The sequence below is a fragment of the Rhincodon typus genome, chromosome 8 (genome assembly GCF_021869965.1).
Source record: "Rhincodon typus isolate 14 chromosome 8, sRhiTyp1.1, whole genome shotgun sequence".
Lineage (NCBI taxonomy): Eukaryota > Metazoa > Chordata > Chondrichthyes > Orectolobiformes > Rhincodontidae > Rhincodon > Rhincodon typus.
The window spans coordinates 64431023-64456125 of NC_063339.1; the positions used below are offsets into that span (position 1 = coordinate 64431023).

Sequence of the window (25103 nt, forward strand, 5' to 3'; positions counted from 1 at the left end):
CCAATGAGTACAACCTCCCTAAAATTGGCATACATGAAGTAATGTCAAGATGTTTGACTCTACATAAGCTCCCTCTCAAAATGCAAAATATTACAAATGAGTGGTTTGGACTTGTAAACAAAATTTCATGCAATAATTGCCAAATGGAATACAGGTTCAAACTGCAGAAACAACAGAGTACAGTTCAAATTATTTAATTTTTAGCCTCTATTTGGGCTTCAAACTTTAAAAGTACAGCAAGCTATAAACTTGCTATGAAACCAGTCATGATTTTCCTTGCAGCGTGCAAATGCAATGCATCTGATGGTACATGAGAAAAAATGATGTTGAGACTCTCAAAAATTACTTCATTTTACTAATGTTTATTTTTTTTTGTTAAATGTTTTGAATACAATCTTGCTCAAAAAGCCTTTTCCTCATTCCCACAGAACCACATTCTTTCAGAACTCCAGGATGATTAATATTTAGCAATTTCCAAGTGTTTTTCTTTTGGTGGGGGGGGTGCAAGGTGGAAATGGTGTTGGTGGTGTTGTGGTTGTTATAGCTTATAGTCCAAAAATGTTGACCCAGTTTGGAACATTCTCTGTTCCAAACGCGAAATAAAGATGCCAGAAAAATTCCCAATCACAAACTATGGAAACAGCCTGGAACATTTTCTATTTGAAACTGAAGAAAAGTATCAGAACAATTACTGATTACAAGCTATGTAAATGAAAAATCAAATACTCCTGCATGAAGTCTTTTGGATACGTCCAATACTGATAACTTTGGAGTCTGTATTACGAATGGAGTTTTGTTCTTTCCTCATCAACGCCCAGTAGCCAGCAGTTAATTACTCCTCAGTTTTTGCTTCCATTTCATCAGCATCGTCATCGCCATCAACTTCAGCATTTTCCCGCTCCAGTCGCTCAAGTTGTCTTGCCAGCTCAGTCTCATCAGTATCTGTAACCACCTTGGGCTGTGAAGATCAGATAAAAATGAACAATATATGAAAAGTGTGAAGACACTTGGTGCTGATTACAAATTTGAAATGCAATGCTAATAGAAAATTAAGGCTTTTGCATCTCTTAGCTGTTTTTAAGTTCTCATTTGGTAGGGTCATTTCACGGGGCAGTTTAAAAGTTAAGCACACTTGCGGGTTTGGAGTCACATGTAGACCGGGTCAGGATGTCATATTTCTTTCTTTAAAGGGATATTAGTGGAGCACACGGGCTTTTTAAAGCAACTGGCACTGGTTACAAAGTGACCCTTACACTAGCTTTGTATTCAGATTCTCCAATCTTCAAATTTCTCCAAGTGGGATTTGTACTCCAATTCCCAGGAGTATTTGCCTGGGTTTCTGGATTACTAACCCAATGACAACATCACAATGCTACCATAACCTCTTACACACACCTGTCACTATTATCCATTATGAATTGCATCTAATTTGTAGTCGCAGAAGATTCCCATCTGCTTATCACACTGACTTTTCAATAAATTAGGTAACTTATAAAATATTAAAACGAGTTGCATTTCAATCCTGCAGTTAAAGCCAAATACCTGGGACTGGAGTAGAACTCAAGCCAAACTGACCTCCTTTTCAGTTACCTCGTGTTGCAGCTAATTTGATTCTGGCCTGAATGTGAGAGATAGGGTCGGGTAGCTTTCTCAGCTTTAGGAAAGATTCCAAATTCTGTTTACTACTTCTTCCAAATGAATGAGAATGAACTACATGTATAAATCACTTGAGGTGCTAATCAATGTGCTCATTCCTGTCCTCATCACCCTATTGCTCGTCTGAGCCAACTGAAATTGGTTTATAAAGCTCATATGCTTCTTCAAAAACTATGTTCAAATCTCGACTTCTGTAGTTCTTCAGACAACATAGTGGTGCTATTCACAAGCAAAATACTTAATGGCAGGACACTGACTTGATCTTAAAGCAACAACCAAATCATCCTGGAGCGTAGGGAATTGGTACAAAGAGAATGGAAGGAACGTGTGTACTGACCTCCATCTGGATGTTGAACACTCCCCTTTTCTCTTCAATCCGCTCTTTAATGGCTGACATGGCTTGGTTTAAAATGGAAAGGCCTTCTGTACGCTCAAGCGTTGTGGTTGTCATAACATATCTTGGAGGAGCTATCAGATTTATCTAGAAAAGGAAGTAAAAATTAAGCACCAGTGCAATTATTTGTGAATGCTCTTCTTCAATCAAGTGTAGAAACGGAGAATGAAAATTTGATCAACTACCGTTCTTGGTATAAAAAAAAAGGACTTCCAGAGTTTTAAATTTCATCTAAATACTCTGTATAAAAGGAGGCTTAGCTGACAGACTAAGCCAATCTGAAATTTTATCCAATCACTTCATGACTTTTTTTTAAAAACAATACCCACCTTTTACTTTTCAAGAAGTTCTCCAGACAATACCAAATGATAAGCCACCATTTTGACGTTTGTGTGTGTGTGAAATTCAACAAACTCACGATGTCAATAGTCTTCATTTGAATGAACTAAATCATGTTATTGGAGAGGAATACCATTGCTCCAAATCTTGTTACAATATCAAATGTTTTCACCCAGACTGTGGTCGGGGTCTGGAACGCGTTGCCTGTTAGGTCAGTTGAGGTGGGTAACCTCACAACCTTTAAAAAGAAAGTACTTGGATGAACACTTGAAATGTTATAACATTCAAGATTATAGGTTAGTGTGAAAAAGTGGGACGAGTGTAGATGACAGTGTACTTTTGGTGGTATAGGGCCAAAGGCCCTCGCCTGTATTTTATTATTCTATATTCAATTCAATTATTTTGATGCTTTTGCTATTACAAGTTTTGAGGAAAAAGTTAAAGGACAGGTTAAGATTTTGCTGATCTGAACAACAAATCCCATTCTCACCACTGAAATAAGTGGTAGAATATGTCACACTTAAATATATACTTCCAAACCAGTCATGTTTAAAACTTCCAAAAAGCTAATCATAAATTAGAATTAGGTTTTATTGTCACATGTACTCGGGTACAGTGATGTAGGAATACAGTGAAAAGTGTATGAAATTGCCATTCTCTAGCACCATCTCGGGTACAAAAAAATTAAAAGGTATCACTAATATAAAACCCTGGTTGGATCTATATGGCTGATGCAGAATTTGTATCGTCATACAGTGCAACTTCTCCAGATAGAAGGGCCAACATTACATTAGCCTCGAACATCACTCTGCCGTGATTTGTTGTGAACAATTTGACAGTCAGTTTCTTAAGTTACACAGCCACATATGCATTGTTGCAAAACTTTTCTTTTATTGTTGGGAAACACAAACAGCACAGAAGAGTTATTTGACTGGCATTAGCGCATCAACGCATCCAAACAGTAGTGAACTTCTTGCATGTTCAGGATTGAATTTTGTATGTAATATACCTTTGAAAAAAAAGAGGCATGCCACTTTAAATTTAGTATTTCTCCTTTCATTGTTCATTACATCTCAGCTGCTAATTCTTGATAGCCACAGTAAACTAAGAAAATCTGCAATGGGCAAAAGGAGAGATCACTGGGAGGGAAAAGTATTTAATGAAAAATAGAAAGTTTATATTCCTAAAGGACAGAAGCTGTACTTGGTAAAAAGAAAAGGGACAGCTGAAGAGAAAGGAAACTGAATAAGTTTAAAAAGGTAACTATAGGATAAGCAAATCATTGCAAATTCTGATAAATGGGCCAAACAGAATGGGGAAAGGGTAACAAAATAGTTAGAGGGAATATGTGAACAAACTACAATGGGATTACTATCAAAACACAAGGTTTTTGCAACTGTATTTGTAAAAAGAGGCCTGTGAGGTGCGACGGCCTTTAAAATTTACAAAACATGATGGTCACTGAAAATATTTTAAAAATGGCAGATAATAGTTACATTCCATAGGCATTTTCAGTAGAATAAGGGGTCAGTACATCAGAAATCCAAAAGGATATTAATACTGAATGAGGAAAAAGCATTAAAGTATACCAAAAGTGCCAAAGAAAGTAAGGGCACTCAGGAATGGCAAATCCACTGGATCAGATTGTTTAAAGTCTTCTGCTTAAAAACAAAAGTGGTGGGAACATTGGAGATGTTACAACTATAATCTTCCAGACTTCTCTAAATTAAGGAATTGTTTCTTTATATTGGAGAATTGTGCATGCCACTGTGCTATTTAATAAGGATGTCAGACAATTTATAGGGAATTATAGGCAAGCCCAACATCTGTTGTCAAGAAATCAACAGAATCTATAAATAAGGACAGCATGACTGAACATCTTGAAAATTTCCAGCTGACCAGAGACAGGCAACAGGGAGTTGTAAAAGATGGATCTTTCCCACAAACTTGATTGGACTTTTCTGAAAATGTGATTGACTTTGGAACATCTATCAGCATCCAGGATTAATTCGATAAAGTCCCTCACTTATAATGAAACCCACAAAACTCAAGGCAACTTGCTGACCTGGATAGGAAATTGGCTCAGTGACTGAAGACAGAATTTCAGGTCAATTGGGAGGCAGTCTAACTGGTAGATTGTGACCTACGAAGATCTTTGGAACCTCAAATTATTCACTGTATTTAATAATGCTATAAATGATGGGATTTAAACCCGCATATACAAATTTGCTGGTGACTCAAAGATAGATAGCATTCCAAGCAGTTTGGGATGGAAGTATTAGATTATAAAGATACTGACGATTAGCTGAAATGGGCAAATCTGTGGCTAATGGATTTCAACGTACATGGATAATCTCATCCTTGTCTTTGATTCAGAAAGGATAGAACAGAGTACCTCTGAATTATTGCTTTAAATGTTTTCCCATTGTTTACTTTAGTCTACTTAAGATTGCACAATAGAATCAAAGATATCAAAGAAAAAATCTGTTAACAAATGAATATTTTCATAACAACTCAAGTGGGCTTATATAACTCATCATTATATAACAAATACTGCCCAATCATTAAGATTACAGTCAAGTCAGTCAATCAAACCTCGCTCAGTAGAGAAAATGCAATTAGGCAGACCTCAAGATTCAGAGTACTCAAACACTGAGCTGATCCAGGGATATGTATGTTTTTTAGGTTCTTGAAGTCATTTGTGAGAAGGCGGCATGATGATCATATTCAGCCACAACTACTAGAAAATATTTTATTGTCTGAACACTCACCTTAATGGGCATCAATTCAGTAGAACATTCTAGACCAGCTCGAAGTGCCTCTTTAACAGCATCAATTCCTTCGTATCCATAACATGCAACTTCAATATCTAGTTTAAGATACAAAAATATAATTGAAAACCATAAGTGAGGCTTGACCAAAGTAAGGAATTCCTTGTTGAAGAACAAGATGCAACTACACAGGATCTTTCAAATGCATCGATAACTCAAATGAATTAGACATTAGAAATACCACAGGCTGGGCAGTTAACTAGCAAATGGTCTTTAAATATAGATAAATGAGAGGTGATGTGCTTTGATTAAAGAAAACCACCCACATCTTCGAAAATAAGAAAATGCACTCTGTGTAGAAGAGCAAATGGATCTGGGGACACAAGAGAACAAGTTACTAAAAGCACAATAGATTAGAAAAGTAATTAAAACTGCCAATAAAGTACAAGGTAGGGTATTCCAATGCAAATTTAGGAATAAGGTCAGAACGTACAGAATTAGGGCAAAAGTAGCAGAACGAATGGTAAGTTGGTTGCAAAACAGAAAACTAATTAGGAGTTAAAAACGGTTATTCAGATTGGCAAAGATTGGAAAGAGGCGAGTCACAGGAATTGGTGCTAGGATCACTTATTTACCATTCACATATCGCATTTGGACTCAGCAGTGCCATTTCAAGATTTGCTGACAGCACCAAACTGTGTACTTACTACAGAGGAGAACTGCGATAAAACACAGGATTACAGACTTCTGAAAGTAATGTGTCAAATAGAAAAAGGTCGTCATGAAAGCATATAGGTTATTTGCCTTTATTAGCTGAAGCACAGAACACGAGTGAAAAAGAGAGTTACGCAGGAACTGTACAAAACATGTCACGCCACGAGTGAAATACTGCAGTGAAGTCTTGGTCAAGACATTATAGGAAGAATGCAATTGCACTACAGACAGTGCAGTGGAGATTTACATGATGCTGTCTGTGCTGGATGGCTTGAGCTATGAGGAACAATTGGATTGGTTGGGGTTATTTTCCTTGAAGCAGTAAAGTTTAAGAGGAGAGGTGATAGAAGGTCTATAAGATTATAATCAGGCACAGAGTGGATAGGAAGGCACTTTTTCCATTAGTAGAAAGAGTCAATAACTAGTTGTCAACTTGGGTCTAAAAAGACAGGTGAATTGGAGAATTTTGTGCACCTTGATTAAAATCTTCAACTTTTCTGATGACTCCAGGAGTAACGCAGGCAGGTGGAATTAGGGCTGCAATCATATCAGCCAAGATTTTATTCAAGATAAAGCAACCTCTTGGACCAGAACAGCTTCCTCCTGCTCCATTTTTTTTTTAATGTTCTTATGTTCTACAGCAGCTCTCCACATTATAAAAAGGATATGGAAACACAGGAGAAGATGGACAAGATTTATTAGACTGATAGCAGAGCTGAGAGGTTATACATATTAAGAATGACAGAACGGGCTGAGACTTATCTCGAGGAAAAGAAAAACCGGAAGATGACCCAAGTGAGATCAAAAGGATTTAATAATTATGACACAGAAAATTTCTCATGTGCTGGAGGATAGAACTAGAAGCCTTACGTTTTTACCCAATTAGAGTATGAAGTTTGCTGCTACAAGGAGTAGGTGAAGTTGCTAGTAGAGGCATAGAAACTAGCTGACAAGATGGAGAAAGAAATAAGATGCATTGACAAGTTTAACTGATGGAAAACTGGAGGGGGCTCACGTGTAACAAACATTAGCAAGTACCCAATGGGCTGAATGGTCTTCTTCTGTTTTGTACAAACAATAAAAATGACGTAAAAAGTGAAGATAGATGACTGACAAAAAAAAGGAAAAGGGTGGCTGAAAACTTCTTCAGGTAGACAGAATGAGAGGCATTCCATGTATAATATAAAGATCAACATGGATTAGTTTGTCTGAAAGTTGTATTTCTAAGCTGTATATTCCCTGAAGTGAACTTAACAGAAATCAATCCTACACTTGCAGAACATATCCTGTGTGCATCAATCTGAAGAGATATTCTCCTTTCACAAAAGTAGCTCAGAAAAAGAATCTTACTTTAACCTTGTACAGAAGGATTTTACTTTTGTACCAAATTCTATCAGATGTTTATTTTGTCACAAGGAATCCTCAAACCTCATTCTGAATCAGCTGATTTTCCTTCTTCTGCAGAGGGCATAGTCTCTCAATCAAGGCATTCTGCATTAATTCGACTCAACCCATCACAGTCAATATGCCTTTCACAACCCTATTTCTCTTATGATAAATTTAATTAACTTACGGTTGATTGGTTTTTGGTGATGGGGAAATGTAACATATTTGGAGCCAGGTCAGAATTGAACCATATCCAGAGTTTCATTTTCTCTGATGTTGCAAAACTACAAATTATGTATACGCACACACACACACACACACACAACACAGGACTCGTGCTCCTGTGCAGTACTCTCAGAGGGGGGAAAATAAGTTGCTCTGTACACAGTAAGAGAAGTTGACAAAAGTGACTGAGGCAACAATAAACTGACTTACTTGCCATTTTCAAAGTCCAACCAATAACAGTATAAAAACAAGTTTTTAAAAATCTACTAGAAACTTGACATTAATGGCAGTTAGGATTCCAAGTCTAGAATATAAATGATACTGTAGTCTGTGAAACTGAAGACAGACAACTTGGTGGGGAAGAAACAAGAACTAACATGAAACTGCATGTGGTCAAAAGCATGCTGACCTTTTCCTATGGTCTTTACTAACAAACCTTAAATGTTTGATAGAAGCATGATCATTACATTTACTATTGTAATTAAGTTACACGTTGAACCCTCTTTTTACATGCCCCCCAGACAACAGAGCATCATTATTCAAGCTCAGAAAAGACAACCAACTAGAGAATCATTAATTTCTCCAAGGAGTAACAGGTCAAGAGAGAATGCTGATATCATTTTAATACACCCGAATTCTACTATGGTTGACAAACAATGAATAACATTCATTTTTTGATATATCTGGCTGAGCTTGCATTATCCCAAGAGTTCTGAATATAATACAGAAGTACATTGGACACACCTGCCCTAATTTTAACAGCCTGTGGAGTGAGACGTCGTCTGATATTTTCCAGTAACACACCTCGCTCTTCTTCTGTCAAATCGAGACTGTCAAGAATTGTTGGGTCTCTGTGGGCAAAAGAACAAATTATTGACATAATGAACAAATCAACGTTTAGACTGTGTGCATAATGCTGCAAAGAGAAAAGAGTCAGATGACAAAACCTCCGTTTTGTGTGGATGAGGAAGAAATAGGCAAAGATGAAGGTGAAAGACTGGCCACACATTAATTTCCATGGTGTCATAATAAACTTACAGCTTTTACACACAGGGGGTCCCCGATTTACAAACATGATCTTATATATGATCTTTTAAAGGTCCGACACATGACCACTTGTAAATGGCTAATTTATACTGTCCTGCATTTTGTTCAGACATCTGTGTAAATTGAAGTGTGAATGAGCTCAACAACGGAACCTGTATGGAACCTAGGGACTGCCTGTATACACCAGGAGGATCTTGGAAATCCCTGATCCGTTGGGAATTAACTAATCTCAGCTCAATGGCAGGAGGACTGTTACAATTAGTGCTACTGGTTTGGAGGCACATGAAGGTGTGTGGGTGTGTTCAGAGGTGGAGAGTGAGAGAGAAAGGGGGAGATCTTGCAGCTCCTATTCACAATCTACTGACTTGACTGGAATGACATGTGCCAGTTAAGATTAGCCTTATGTAAAATGCTGGTGTAACAAGGTACTAATAATTACCATCAAGGAAAGTACATAAAGGATAGTTTATTGGAGGCACTGGGTTGAATGAAGCCAGAACATCTGGAATTACCTTCAGACATGATCAATTTAATTACAGAACAACAAACAGATTTAAACTCAATGCCTGGCTTATCGTAAACAAGATACAATGGAAAGACTTGCTTTTTATTAATTCATTTGAAGGTTATGGATATCAGCATTTATTGCCCACCCTCAATTGCCCAGGAGAAACTGGCAGTGAGCTGCCTTCTTGAACAGCTGCCATCCTTGGGATAGAAGGACACCCACAGCACTGTCAGGAAGGCAATTCCAGGATTTTGATCCAACATAGCAATATGCAAATAAGGATTGTGTGACTTGGAGGGCAATTTGCAGGTAACGGTGCTCCCATACAACTGCTGCCCTTGACTTTCTAAGTGGTTGTGGATGTGGATGTGAATTTGGAAGCTACTGTCAAAGAAGTATTGGTGAATTACTGCACTATATCTTGGAGTATACACTGCTGCTACTGTGCATCAGTAAAGGGAGTCAGTGGTGAAGGTGGTGGATAGGGTGCCAATTAAATGGGCTGCTTTGTCCTGGGTGGTGTCAAGCTGAGAGTGTTGCTGGAGTTGCACTGAACTGGGCAAGTGGAGAGTATTTCGAAACACTCCAGACTCTGTCTTGTAGATGCGGTATAGATTTTGGGGAGACAGGACACGAGTTACTCACTGCAGAATTTCTCATCTCTGACCTGTTCTTATCACCACAGTATTGATAAGACTGGTCTAGTTCAACTTCCGCGCAATGCTAAGTCTCAGGATATTGATAATGGGTGACTTAGTACTGCTAATGCCATCCCAATCAAATATCAAGTGCAATGGTCAGTTTCTCTCTTGCTGAATGAGGTCATTGCCTGGAACTTACCTTTGCCACTTATGGTGTTGCCCTGGGTCTTGCTGGGGAAATGGAAAAGGAGTTCCCAAGTATCAGAGGTGCATAACTGGTATTGAACATTTTGCAATCAGTGAACAACACCACTTCTGACCTTAGGGATGGAGGGAAAGCGACTGATGAAGCAGCTGAGGACAGTTAAGGCCTAGGACATTACTGCAATGAACTCTTGAGATGTTCTTGGGTTGAGTATTTATACAATAATTTTGTTATTTCACTGGACTTCACCAAATGTTCCACATCAATTTTTAAGTGAGGAGTCTCTTATGCAGACAACGTCGGCTGTAATCTTGCATCTAAGAATCCATATAACAAGCTGAAATCCTTCAAATTAAAACTACTACAAAAACAGACTAGAACAGACCAGGTCTGTTAATTGGGTTTTTTTCTGTGCCATAAATTCCTATGATTTCAAACAATTAAAACATAAAATGTCTAATGGCAGCATAGAAACAGACCACTGAAACCTGTTCAACCATTTCATTGGATCATGTTTGACTTACATGATTAATTAATTTACTCCCGTTCTTTTAACATTGCAGGGAGCTGGTTAGGCTGATGGCTAGATGGCAGAGACATGCAACATTGTGGATTCAATTCCGATACCAGCTGGGGTTACCATGAAGGGCTCTCCTTCTCAACGTCATCCCTTGCCCGAGACATGGTGACCCTTAGGTTAAACCATTGCCAGTCGTCTTTGTCTAGTGACAGTGCAGTCTATGATCTGGTAAGACTATGGCGATTTTACCCTTTTAAATGCTGCATATTAATTTATGTCAGTTGGTTTGCTGTATAGTAGTTTTAAGATAAAGGTATTATTGAATGTCACCTGTTTTAATGTGAATTTAAATTCTAAAATGACACACAAAATCAATTTAATTCAAAATTCTAGATAATGGGGTTCGGGAAGGATGAACTACATAGGAGCGCTGAAATAGAAGTTTAATTTCAGGTCTAGCATTGAAGAAATGTTTCAATGCTGGCATTAAAAACTCAATCTATAACGTGATAAAATACAAACTGCTAATAGATACAATGTGTTGTTTGGATGTATTGAAACATTTTTGAAAAGCTAAGCTATTGCATAAATACTATTTACATTTTTTGAATGGAGAGTTGGTATCACTAGTAAGGCTTGCATTTGGTACCCATCCTTAATTGCCTACACTGCTTAGTTCTCCATGGCTTTCCAGAGGGCAGTTAAGAATAAATAATATTGCAGTGGGTCTGGAGTCACATGTAGGCCAAATCAGGTAAGGTACAAAAAAGTGAACCAGACAGGACAATGGTTAAACAGGTACCATTAAGCTAGCTTTGATTTCAGATTTTATTCAATTCAAATTTCACTGTCTGCAACGCTGTCATCTGAACTACTGTCCCCAGGACAGTAGTCCTGGGACCTGGATTACCAGCCTTGTGACATTACCAGGACACCAGCACATTCTCCAATTAAGTGTGTTAATGTCTGCAGATGTAGCGGGGAAAGGAACATTCCATTTAAAATTCTCCAATTTAATTGCATCCTGTCAGCAAAGAATGGAACTGCTGCCATCAAGTGGCAACCAAGTTGCTTTCAGATGAGCTAACAACTGAATTAGATTTCCTTGGTACAACTGCAATGTTAATAGGATACATGCTTATCCTATTAAATTTTTGTACTTCAAGAAAAGTCATGATACATCATTCAGCTTAGAACAGTGCTTCCCAACAGCAAACCATAATACAGATAACAGGCCTGCTCTTGGTAAGGGTTTAGCCCAGTGCCCTTAAATGCACTCAGTTGGCCGCAAAATAAGTTCTGTAATATAAATTCAGTTCATGAGGAACTTCTCCAAGTCTCCCACCCCTTCAATGAAGTACAAATAAATTATTTCTTACGAAACTGCATGTTTAAATGCATCATAAGCTCCATATCCAGGCCTCTTGTACTTCTCATCAAAGACCCAGGCAGTTCTCTGAAACAGACTATCCAGCTGCTCATCTTTAGTATATTCGAGCACCTCTGCCACATGTCGCAAAATGCTATACACCTGTTGAAAAGTAAACACAAGTGTGCCTTTATTCTTAGACACGATGATTCATTAGAAACATAGACCATTGTTTGAAAGATGTCAAAGTGCTTTACAGTAATGAATTCCTACTGAAGTGCAAACAGAGCTTTGTAAAAAGTGAAAAGTGGCAACCAATCTGTGCTAATTGTTGGGGCCACCAGAATTCCCTGTGCTCCTTACATCATTGCCTTGAATTTGTGTCTACACAAATAGAAATCAGACAAACAACAAGAAACATCCCACATGAAAGACATATTCATCAACACAAAAGTCCCCTCAGCGATACACTGATGGATTATTTTAAATCCATCTGATCCCTAGGAAAGACTGTCACATTTAGAGTTTACTTATTATACACTGAAAAATCTGTTTCAACTTTTAAGACTCAGGGTTTTTAAGAGTTAATTCACAAGTATGTAGTTTCATCCAGCCGTTTCAGGTTACCATGTGTAACTGGTATCAGTCTGGGATAATAGGTAATTTATTGTTTTGTTTGAATTATAATAGTTATTTCTCATATGAATAACCTTTCTTGCAAAGACAGTAAGAGTGGCCTGAAAAGAATTCGCTAATGGGAGAGGAGTACCCAGTTTAATTGGTAGACCGAAGAGGCTCATGGCCCACGGACAAAGGCATACAACCAGACAAGGCATGGCGAGGTACCTTATCAACAATAGACTCCATTAAGTTCCAACTTAAACCTTGAATTCAACATTAAGACTGACCGACAGCAACCATATTTAACAATAACTAGACAAGGCAGAGTTTTTATTTTTAATTTCAGGGACTATTATTGAATTGTTTTAATAGTTATTCTGTACATTTCCTTGATGACTCTGGAATAAAGGACTGAACAATGGATCTTTTTCTCACTAAATGGGTTAATCAGTCCATTGAACTGGAAGAATGAAGGCACATATGAGAGTGAACTTGCAAGGATCATGACGTCCCTTTCAGATAATGTATGAGTTTCTTTGTCGTACCGCTCACTGGTTACACTATTACTTACCTAGATACTGCATAGCAAAAGCAAACTCAACTTGAGATATGTGAGTTCACGTATGGGAAGGCTGGCAATACTAATATTGCTAATACATACACACACCAAAACATTTCTAGCAGGTTTGATCCCACGTTTTAACTCAAAGGCTGGAATGCAATGAGTCAAGCTGACATTTCAAGACATCTATATCATAATAGTTAGGGGGATTGTCAATGGATCTCAGCAGCCAGAGACCAGTATTTGGGAAATCTATTCTGGACTGGACTGAAATTTGCAGTGGGAAGGGGAGGATCACCAATGATGTACCAATGGCATTGACAGGACAAGAAAAAAAAAAGGGTCTGCTTACCGTGTGCATGCAGTTAGGGGTTAAATTAAAAAGCCAAACCCAAATGTGGTAATCTAGTGACTGTTATCTGGGCCACAAGTGAATTCGAGTAGGGTAAATAAGACTGGAGAGTTGCAAGCATGGCTGGATAACTAGTGTGGAAGAAACAGGTTTTGATTCATGGAGCACTGGCATAAGTGCGTTGGTGAAAGAGTTATGCATTGGGATGGTCTTCACCTGAACTATGCTGGAACCCAGGTGTATAACTAGGGCAAGTCAAGAGGATTTTTAACCAAATGATACTAGCAAGTGAGGGAAGAGGAGGTCAAATAAAGACAGGACAAGCAAAAGAGCAAGGCAGCAGTAAAGGAAATGTTAATCAGCGAAAAACAGATTTAGCATACGAACACCAACAGATAAAGCTATGCGGCAAAAAAAAACTAAAAGGCTCTGTATGTGAATGTGCATAGCTTTTGTAATAAACAGATGAAATGACAATTCAAGCAGAAACAATAAACCAACAACTCAAATAGAAACAAATAAGAATGCTCTGGTAGCTATTTGAGAAAAATGACTTCATGATTTTAAACTATATACAGAATGGACAAATCAGATTGACTTTGTGTTCTTCGATCTTTGTCAATAGGGGATGCAATTCTAAAGGGGGTGAACAGCAGAGGGACCCAGGTGCACAGATCATTGAAGGTGGAAGGGCAGGTGGAGATAGCAGTTAATAAAACAGTGTCCTCAGCTTTCTTTAGAGGGACATTATGTACAAGAGCAAGGAGGTGATATGAAACTTGTATAAGACATTTTCTAGACCTCAGCTGCAGTTGTGGGTGCCACATAATTGGAAAGATGTGAATGCAGACAGTGCAGAAGTAATCCATAAAAATGGTTCCAAGAATGAGAACCTTCAGTCATGAGGACAGACTGAAGAAGTTGGAAGTGTTCCCCTTAGAGAGAAAAAGGTCGAGAGGAGATTTGACAAAGATTTTCAAAATTAAACCAGCTGGATAGATTACACAGGCAGGAGTTGTTCCCACTCAAAAAGGAACAATAATGAAGGAACAGAGATTTAAAGAGACATGCAAGAGAAGCAAGTGACGTGAAAAAAAGCTTTTACACACAAGTAGTTCGGGCATCGAGTGAAATGCCTGGAAGTGCGGTGAAGGCGGTTCAGTTGAGGCATTCAAGAGGGCATTAGATGATTATTTACATAGAAATAATGTTGCAAGGGTCTGAGGAAAAAGCAGGAGATTGGCACTAGTTAATGACACTTGTTTGAAGAGCCAATGTAGTTACAATGGGTTGAACGGATTCCTTCTGCACAGGAACAATTCTGAGATTCTGTAAAAACATCCCAGAAGATGAGTAAATAAGCAGTTTCTGAAAGCAGCATATTTTAATGCCTACTGGAGGTTAGGTAAATTCGAGACCTGCTAATGTGGAACAGGGCAGGGTTAATAATCACTCAAAGCAAAGGCGCCTCTAGGTAGCAGTAATCATAGCATGATTGAATTTCATGCTCAGTTGAGGGAGAGAAGGCTGGGCTAAGAACTGTATTTTGAACTTAGGCAGTTAGCAATTATGAGGATAGAACTGGCTAAAGTGAACTGGGGAACTAGTTTAAGCCATATGTTAGTACAGCTGCAGTAACGAATATTAAAAAGATATTTAGTAACACTCAATAAATAATATTCCAGTGAAAAAGAAAGTCTGGGAAAGATTGCACCATTCATGGCTCAATAAGGAGGTTAAAGATTGCATCTAATTGAAAGAAAAGGCATGTAATATTGTGAAAATTAGTGATAGGTTAAAAAAAAATGGATAAAATACAAAAACAGTGAAAAGCAATTCAAAATAGGGATAGAATGAGAAGATAGCTAGAAATACAAAAGCAGAAGGGCCAGGTATTATAGTCAGAGTTTAGAACCCTATATCCAAACTTGATTAGATTAAAAGTTACCCACGTTCCGTTGGATCACATGTATGATAGAGATTCCTGGACAAGGGCCCCCTATTCTGAACATATCCAGGAACCCAACAGCACATAAGATTTTATAGAAACTAGGACCCTTTTGCAACAGTGTGTCATGATCTGATTTAAATCTCCAGCTGCAGAGCCACCCACTTGAAAAGCTCATGTGAAAAGATAATCATGCAAGACAAGTGAGGAAACTGGAGCGCCAGATACACAAGATAGGTGGGGTGCAGGAGTGCTTAAGGTAGATTGGGGGTCAGGCCAGGGCAGGCACTGTCAGGCTGGGTCACGGAGGGGATATTCAGTTTAACAGTTACCCAGGAGTCAGCTGAGAGAGGAATCCTGCATGGTCTCAATCTGCGCTGCTGTGACAACACTAGCCATTGGAATATCTTGACTGAATATTAAGAGTCTCTACATGTATTTACAAAGGAAAGGAAAGTTAGTCCTTCAGAGAATGTATATGGGGAATTAATAATGGAAAATAAGAAACTGGTTGACAAAGAAAACAGACAGTTTGCATCTGACTTCACTATGCAGGATACAAACAACCTCCCAGAAATAAATGTAAAGTTAAAATAAGTGCCTAATAATTTGACAGATGGCAAAATGAGAAGTTGTCTACTTTAGCAGGAAGAACAGAAAAACAGCATATTATTTAAGTGGAGAAAGATTGCAGAACTCTGGGTGGCCTTGTACATGATTCTCAAGTTAGTCACTTTCAGCAAGTGGATGGCGCAAGATAAATTATATTTTTTATTGCAAAAGAAATGCAATATAAAAGCAGGAACGGCCTATTGTGCAGGCATTGGTGAGACCATATCTGACCAGTACTGTTTATACTTTTGAACTCTGAATTTATGCACTAGCAGTTCAGATAAGATTCACTCAACTGACACCTGGTATGAGGGACTTATCTTAAGAGGAAGCAATGGACCTGAATTCATAAGAATTTAGATAAGAGGTGATCCTATTGAAGCATAATACCCTGAGGAGAAAGGATAGGATGGATGCTGTAAAAAAAACATTTCCCCTTGTGAGAAAGACTAAAAGTAGGTGATGGAATTTAAAAGTCAGGGGCCTCAGATTTGAGATAGAGATTAGATTTTTTTCTCCTCAGAGCATTCAGAGTCTGGACCTTCCTTTGCCAGATTGCACTAGAGATGGGTAAGTGAATACTTTTAAGGCAGAGATTGATAGTTAAGAATTTAACAATAGTTAATGGATATGGAGGGTAGACAGGAAATCTGACATTATCTTCATGAATGACAGATCAAGCTCAAGAGGCCAAATTCTGAATATTTATATAATCAACTGCAAGGTAAACTTTTTTTTTTCCCCAATTCCCTTCTGGCAAGGTAATGATGGAAACCAGCAAGCCACCCACCCACCAAAAGGCTAAAAATGAATGCAGACTGTTTACATCAGCTACGATTATCGGGCATTTTAAAACGCTAACAGTTTAACGTGCCTCAATTTCTATTACTGAGAGAAAAGTGTAGACATAAAAATATGTTATGCTAGAGAAGAAACTTGCACAGCAAAATCTTCATCTTCATTGTCACATTAACAGACTCAAGGCACATGTCCACAAAAATGTATCTATACACAAGTTTTGCATTGGCATCTGCAGTTGATGCAATGCCACTGACTTGCTGCCACAAAAACCTGAAACACATTCTAAATGCCTGACTAGAAAAAGGTAACATACTGAACTCGGATGTTGGCGCTCAGGAGCCCATCAGTACAATTTTAAATTCTTTCATGCAATGTATTAAATACATGCTTTTAAAAAAAAAGAAAATGCTTACAGTCTTGGACTTGGTAAACTTGTCTTCACATTTTATAGTTTCTTCTTGCGAAACTCGGCGCTTTGACAAATCAATGTAACCTGGATCAAATAAGACAATTACAATACAATCAACCACAATGGCCATAATTTCCTGCCGTAAGAGGCAATCCTAAAACATTCCATTATGTAGGTAAGGTATCTAGACGGTTTAAGGAAAATAAAACTAGGATCCCATCATGTTTCAAAGTTGTGTAGCTCAAGTAACCCTTCACTTCATTACACACATCAAATGAACTGAACACTAAAGCTAGAGCACTAAGGGTCTCAACAACAACAATAATTCACATTTATGTAAAATCTTCAATTTAATAAAACATCCAAAAGCATTTAGGGACATTAATGAAGAAATTGCGACATCACATAAGATCTCAGAGCTGTTGCAAAAGGGTTAAATAAGTGCCTTAAAAAAAGGAGAGTGATCTAGAGTCAGTGAGCATTAGGGAGGGAATTCCAGGGTATCTGAAGGCAAGACCACAATTAAAAGCAATTAAAATATAGAGCAGGCAGAATGCCAGTATTGGGAAATATGCCAAGCTCTTGGATTTGTGGGTTTGGAGGATTTACAGAGATAGACAGAGTGTAGACATGGAATACGGGATTAAGAATGAAAATTTAATTTAAAAAAAAACGGCTTGCCAGCCTGGAAGCCAAAAAAAAGGTAAGTGCAAAGGTCACAGAGGAACAAGATTTGATGCGACTTGTGTTAGGGAGACCCAACAGGCAAACACTAGTTCATTTAAGTGTAGAAATATTAAAATGCATGAATGATGGTTTCAGCAAACAAGTTGAAACAGGATCACAGACCGTTATGGAAGTGAAAGCTGCCAGCTGGGGCCTTCATTTAAAGACTGATCCAAATTGCAATGCTACACTGCACCAGCACTCTAGACTTTGACCTCAAGCTCCCTAGTGGGTTTTGAACGCTCACCAGATGCCCAAGAAAAAGCACAACCAGTGAGCCAGAGACTAGCAAACAAAAAGAATGAACTATTAATGACACCCCAATTATCATCTTGATGGCGAGCCATTTCTAAATCTAAAAACATGACAAGACAGTTTTCACAATCTGCATACCTTTCTCTTTGTCGACTCGGATTACAACAACACATTCATTTCTACCAATTCGAATCAGTTTGTTGATAGATCGGATACGCCTTCTTGAAAGTTCACTTAGAAGAATCATGCCTTCAATGTTGTTATATTCTAGAAGGCTGACATAGGCACCCATCTCCGCAATGGAGCGGACATTTACCATCACCACATCTTCCACCTCTGGAAATTTGTGTTGGTAAAACCGACAACTAAGGGCTGGCATTCTGAAATATGCAGAAGAAATCAAATTACACTTCGGTATTTCACACCAGAAAGAACGGACAATGTATTATTGCTAGACTGCGGAAAAACGTGCACAACTAACAGAATTGTAAAAGAATAAATCAAGGAGAGGATAAAACAATAAAAGGAGATCGGGAAAAACCAACCACCATGCAGTTTCAGTTTAACTGTACATATAGCTCATTTCAGCCTGGTAACTTCAAGTGAACAAAGAAAAAAAGGATTCCAATACCCAACAATATTCAAAAAAGTTTCTTTAATTCAGAAGATCATTGCAGAGTGCTTTACATCCCAGAGAATGTGCTTTTTGCAATGTTGAAGTAATGTATAAAAGCGTAAAACAAAAGATGTTTTTTAGTTAATCCAGCTACTTCAAAAAGTTTGAGATAACAAGGTGTAGAGCTGATGAACACTGCAGGCCAAGCAGCATCAGAGGAGCAGGAAAGCTGAAGTTTCGGGTCTAGACCCTTCCTCAGAAATGAAAACAGTTTGCTTGTTTACAACTTTAATGAATGCTGAATCCTTCTGGATGGTGTTCAGAATTACCTCATTAAGGAATGGCACAGAATACACATTTAAAATATGCTGGGATCCCACTTCCATGAAGTGGAATGAGTTCAATCAGTTGGAAGTTGAGCTAAACAAACCAGAAAGATACCAATCATTAGCTGATCAAAGCGTAAAAGCACATCGTGTCCTACAATTTGTACAGCTGTTAAAGGTAGAAGCTGGTTTTTTTGAACACGCACCATCTCTGGTGGACGCAGAATACAGGATTTACAGGCCTAGTTGAAAAATTAGATCATAAAAACTTAGGAGTGAAATCAGGAAACATTTCCAAACACAAAGTGGCAGAAATTGAGAAAATTTGGGGATTGGTGCTCGATCAAATATACATGTTAAAATGGGGACTGACAGACTTTTGTTAATCAAAAGTGTTAAGGGAGGTGAAGCAAAGGCAGGAAATAGATCACAGATCAACCATGATCTCAATGAATGGTGAAAAATGATCAAGTAGCCTCTTCCTGGTTGTATATCAGATGGAGAAATGTGCTGTCTGCTCAGTGTGTGTGAATAATAATGGGATTTGTATGATGAAACGTGTAGGTCATATAAATATTAAATTTTGGGACTTTGATTTCAAAATAGAAACAGGTTCAGTTCTGTGAACATAATCATTTTAAAAAGGGCAAAAACTCATTTGGATTAGTGGCCTAAATAAATGAATTCTAAGGCAACATGTGACTTCAATCAAGTGCCTGGCAGAATCCCTGTGATGTTAATAGATGAAACATTTATACTGTTGTGTTTACAACAGACCAGAAAGCCATCAGTTTTAGTTTTTGAGTTCAGTTCAGAATGGAAAACAATTTCTCTAAGGTGGAGAATCAAGCTTTTAGTTCAGGGAAACAGTCACTATAGCTGAAGAATTTAGTGTGTGGTGCTTCCAATTGAGAAGAGCTTGGATAGAAATTTAAGTTAACAGAAGAGAAAAAGTTTAAGTTATCAGAACTGGGAGCACTTCATGCCAGCAAACTATAAAACTGCCCCTACGATCTGAGGAAAAGAATTTAGGAGGAGTTAGTTAAATAACAACTTAAGAGTTGAGACAGCAGTGAAATTTCTCGAGTTGAGTATCTGTAAAAGGATAATATTGGGAACGAGTTGAAATTTTGGGTTTGATGTTTGTGTTAAGATCTTCCTAACTGTCACCTACAAAAACCAACTGCAAAAATTAAACAAATGATCAATCAAGCCAGGTTTTATTTTGAGATCAGAAATGTCCTCCTTTACCATCAGCTGGGATCATAACATTAGGTTCAGTAAAGCTTTGGATGTTCACCATCAACGTTCATGTTTGATCAATGTTTGGGGAGAGTGTTGGTACCCTATAGTGAAGTACAAGGCCACTACTTAACGACAAGGGTGCCCAACATTTATCAGAAACCGCTGTAGCACGTGTAGTACTGACATGATAAGTCATCAATCTAATACAGCAATACTTGTCTCAGGATGCTAGGCATATTCTGTTTACTCAATTCCCAGAGACCTTTGTGAAAATAAACAAGATTTGAAAGCACAAGCATAAAACAGAAAGGTACTCTTCATTAACATATGGGCCAGGAAACTAATATTAGCATCAGCAATCTTTGCCCAAGATGGACTGTGATAATAATTACATTTAACCAGGAGTGTGATAATAATGATGTCAAAGCTTTTATGCATGTAGATAAAACCATTTCCAAACAAGGGTTTTATTAATAGAATACAAGAACTTATCCAAGAGAAAGTTGCACCAGTCAGAATAATGTATTCAGTTTTGGGGACCCCTTTATAAAAGGGGACATTAAAACAACTGTAGACGCATAGCACAGATTCACCATACTAGGCAATAAACTAATTAACAAGTAGTAAAACCACATTTGCCTGCCGTGGAGGATATAAAATATTCTACAACATTATTTGAATTAAAAACAGGGAATTCTCTCCGAGATTCCTGCTTAGCTTATGTCACTAAAATACAGACTTTTCTCATTACTCTCTCAATTGAGTTCATATCATGATGCCATGAGACAATCTAGATGGACCATGGGGCTTTTCCCTTCTCACCATTTCTGTAATTCTCATTTTTTATAGTATTTACACCGGAGATTTTGTATTTTTTGTTAAAAAAAGTGTCACTTACTCACCAGAGTGTCACCTAGAAATTACCTAATTATTTCTTTAGCCGTGAATTCTCTCAGCTCACTTACTATAATTTCAGTGAACAATTCATAAAATTGGTTAAACGTGCAAGGTTTAATTCGCTTCTGAAATATTTTTTAATAATTTTGCTGTAAGTGTAAGAATTACTGGTTTGCGCTGTTGAGGTAATTTACAAGTTATCAGAAATGTAATTCTGAACAGGCATAACAAAATGCATCTGGCCTTGTTGACATGTATTTAGTTCACTAATGCTGACTGGCAAATGATTGTGTCTGAAACGCAATTCTTGCAGATTATGTTCAAATTATTTAAACTTTTTTACTCATTACTTCCCACAAAGAGTAATCACCTTCTGTGTATCACCAAACTAACTACTCTTCGTGAAAACAAACAATAGAGAATGTCACAGCTGAGCAGTTCCTGTTTTTTAACCAAACTTCCATGCATGCATCTATTTTCCAGACGTACCAATCGAAGGCAATTGATATCTGATGCATTTTGTTCTGTTACTTTCAACAGGGTGCTGATGTCAGCTGATTCTGTACAAATAGTACTGAAGCTTAAATATTTACCTTGCACTGACTAGTGTTTTTAAGTGAAATTTCTTTGTTAATGGTGAAGGGAAGAGTTACAGAGAGAATTTGGAACCACAGGAATTTACCTAAGAGGGGTGTTTTCGTGACCCAACTTGCTGCTAGAATAATTGAAAACCATCCCATTAGTTACACTTATCCTCAAAATCTCATCTCTTCAAATACTTTTCTCTTCCATTAAAAGATGCAATGGCTTCTGCTTTCACTGCTCTGTGTCAGAGCAGGGCAAGTTCCTCCAAGTTTATCCTAACTTGCCTAACTCATTTCAATTGATGCCCTCCTACAACTGACCCAGATTTTAAAACAGCTGTTCGCCAAATTGCCTCGAAACCCTTCATAATTTTAAACTCTCTCTTCTTAGTCTTCTCTTGCTCAGTGGAAATGTTTCCGAACCCTCAAGCCTAAATTCTCATAAAAAAGGTGAACACCAAATCATGCAGTCACAGAATCAAACAGTGCAGAAGAGACTGTTCAACCCATCGAGTCTGCACCAACACTGGCAGTTAGCCCACTGACTTGAACGTTATGACATGCCAAGTGCTCAACCATGTACTTGTTACAGCACGAGGCAATTTGTCTCTACCACCTTCCGAAGCAGCACATTCCAGACCATCACCAGTCTACAGATGAAAGAGTTTTTCCACACATCCCTCTGAAACCTTCTGCCCTCACAACTGACCCTCCAACTAAGGGGAACAGTGGTTCCTTATCCACTATATCCATGCCCTTCATAATCCTGTACATCTCAATGAGATCGCCCTTTAGTCTTCTCTGCTCCAAGGAAAACCCAAGCCTATCCGACCTTTCCTCATAATTCAAGTTTTCCGGCCCAGAAGGCCAGTGCGAGATGCAAAAACAAAACTATGCTTGTAATACAACAGATCAAGCCCTGGTGCTTCCATGGAAGCAATAAGGCAGAGTATTCTGACAGCAAAATTTCAGATATAAAAGATGCCACTAGAAGCTAGACTTCCACTGGGCCCACAGTTATAATTTTAGTCCCATGAGGTCGAGTCTCACCTTGATTAAACAAGGGTGCAGACTGCCATTCCCAACACAGAAAAAGCCAAGGGACAACTTGTTGATAGAACTGTGCATATGAATTTATTTCCATTAATTCCCCAGGATATAAAGAAACAAGATGGGAAACCCTGGTGCAGGGCAGAGTCCCTACTTCAGAGCCAGGAGGCCCAGCTTCAATCCTTCAGATGCATGTCATAATGTATCTGAACGGGTTGATTAAAATAAAGCACCACAATGGGACTCTTAGAGGTACCTACCTCTAAGTCAAGGTGTGGGCCTAGGCTCAATGTGTGGAATGACATCTCTGAATAGGTTGATTAGAAGATATCTATAAGTACTAATAAAGTTTGACATTGTTGCTTTGTAGGAATTTTCCATTCTGCCATTGGAGGCTTGCACGTGTAATTATTCCAATACCAAACACAAGAAATTACAATGGAGCCATGGATCAAAACCAAAGAACATATGTTGATGCAGGCTTCAATGTCTCAATAAACTTCAATCGAAAATCAACAGGAGCCTCCAGCCAACACTAATTGCATATATCAGTTCAAACTGACAACTAATCTGACCATTTTTGTGACACACCTGTTACAATTTTCATTTCATTGCTATTTTCAATATGACAATCTGTACTTTATTTCATTTAATAGCTTCAGAAAAAGGGTTCAGATTTGGACAAGACTAATAAAAATCTATCCACAAAGAAATTAGAAAACTGAAAAACAGTCAGCAATAATGCAATCATACCTCATTTGTATTCTTCATCCTACTCGTGACAAAATATGAAAATGTCCTTAAAACCTTAATTCCAAATTCCTGGTCTGACAAAACTATGAAATTCAAGCCAAACCTAGTTCAATTCCTAAACGAGCAAAGGTAGAAAAGAAATTCCTTGACCACGAAGTGAATATTGAGGCCTTTCATCCCCTGGGATTTCACTTTAAAAATGATGCAATCAAACTACCTTCCATCTGTGAACTTCAAGAATCCTCAGTTTAAACACACGTGCCTGTAAATATTTTCTAATCAACCTGTTCATGGAATACCTCTGGAACAGATAGGACTTGAACCTGGATCTCCTGGGTCAGAAGTGGGGACATTACCACCTTAGAAACTGCCACATTCCAGGTCGTAGCTGTAAGGTGGAGTGGAAAATGGCAAGAGTGAAAGTCCCCGCCTCTTCGACCTGTTTGTTTCCTCTCCACCATCCCTCTTCTATCCGCCTCCCACTCTCTCCCTATTTATTTCAGAACCCCCTTCCCCTCCCACTTTTCTGATGAAGGGTCTAGGCCCGGAACGTCAGCCTCTCTGCTCCTATGATGCTGCTTGGCCTGCTGTGTTCATCCAGCCCTGCACCTTGTTATCTCGGATTCTCCAGCATCTGCAGTTCCTACTATCTCAGAGTGAAAGAAAGACAGGCATCGCAGGCAATCTAGAAACGCGCAATGGAGGACTGGGGTGGGGGGGTCTCTGTCAGATTTCTGACGAGAGAGAGAGAGAGAGACACACAGTGAAACCATTTAAACGGCGGGTCATTCAGGCCCGGGTGGGTCTGCGGGTGAAGCCCGAGTCGAGAACCCGGCGTGACCGGATAAAATATGCTGGCATTAGGCCGGAATCTCGACCCGCCTTCTCCAACGAATCAGTGGTGTGGGGGACAGCGGCTCCCGATATGAAAGGACAGCACTGGGTCTCACTTACTTGAGCGGAATCTGTGGGCAATGCTGCTGCGTACGAGCACGGTCGGCACCTCAGGCCCACTCTCCACTTCGCGCTATTTCCGTTGCCCCACAATTACCCTGCTACGCAGGCGCGACGCCGTTTTCCGTTGCTGTTACGGCGCACTCCTTATTCTGCACAGGCGCAGTGTCTACCACATTGCGCCGCGTAACAACACCCACGCAAGCGCGGCAACGTTTATCCTCATGTTGCACCGTAGAATCTGAGATAACAAGGTGTAGAGCTGGATGAACACAGCAGGCCGAGCAGGAAGGCTGACGTTTCTCCAGCATCTACAGTTCTATCTCTGCACCACAGAATGTATCGTGCGCAGCTCAAGTACGTCCCTTCGCCAGAAACCCCGCTTCTGCGCAAGCGCGGAGCTTCGAACTGAAGTCGAGAGGAGGGCGGAGTAAAACGTCACTCCAAGTAACCCTGGAAGTCGCGATTAAAATAGCGGAGAGGCCTTGATTTGTAGCATTCATTCATTAGACCCGACCCACCCGCATTGTCTTTTTGCACGATAGCTTTGTTAGATTTTCGCTCTCCAGTATTGACTGGAAATATAGGGGAAGTCGGGTGTAAAGACGTGCCGCCGC

The 25103-nt window shown here is 38.8% G+C and overlaps 1 protein-coding gene across 1 annotated transcript; it reads right to left on the bottom strand.

The window, feature by feature from the left end:
* Window positions 1-342: 342 nt before the first annotated feature.
* On the bottom strand, window positions 343-24890 carry eif2s1b (eukaryotic translation initiation factor 2, subunit 1 alpha b). The gene is made up of 8 exons (XM_020532566.2): window positions 24487-24890; window positions 18200-18441; window positions 17085-17164; window positions 11786-11937; window positions 8230-8336; window positions 5161-5258; window positions 1994-2137; window positions 343-958 (listed from the first exon to the last, which is right to left on the bottom strand). Exons 2-8 carry the CDS (start codon window positions 18438-18440, stop codon window positions 833-835), a joined length of 948 nt encoding a protein of 315 aa, XP_020388155.1. The 5' UTR covers window position 18441; window positions 24487-24890; the 3' UTR covers window positions 343-832.
* Window positions 24891-25103: the final 213 nt, after the last annotated feature.

Excerpts from the sequence above, each read along its gene's own strand:
- eif2s1b (XM_020532566.2), bottom strand. The coding sequence starts at position 18,440 with ATGCCAGCCCTTAGTTGTCGGTTTTACCAACACAAATTTCCAGAGGTG. Across the intron at positions 11,938-17,084 it reads AGTTTACCAAGTCCAAGACT|GTGTATAGCATTTTGCGACA; the intron begins GTAAGCATTTTC and ends ACTTTTCAACAG. Across the intron at positions 5,259-8,229 it reads GGCTGTTAAAATTAGGGCAG|ATATTGAAGTTGCATGTTAT; the intron begins GTGTGTCCAATG and ends ATCTTAAACTAG.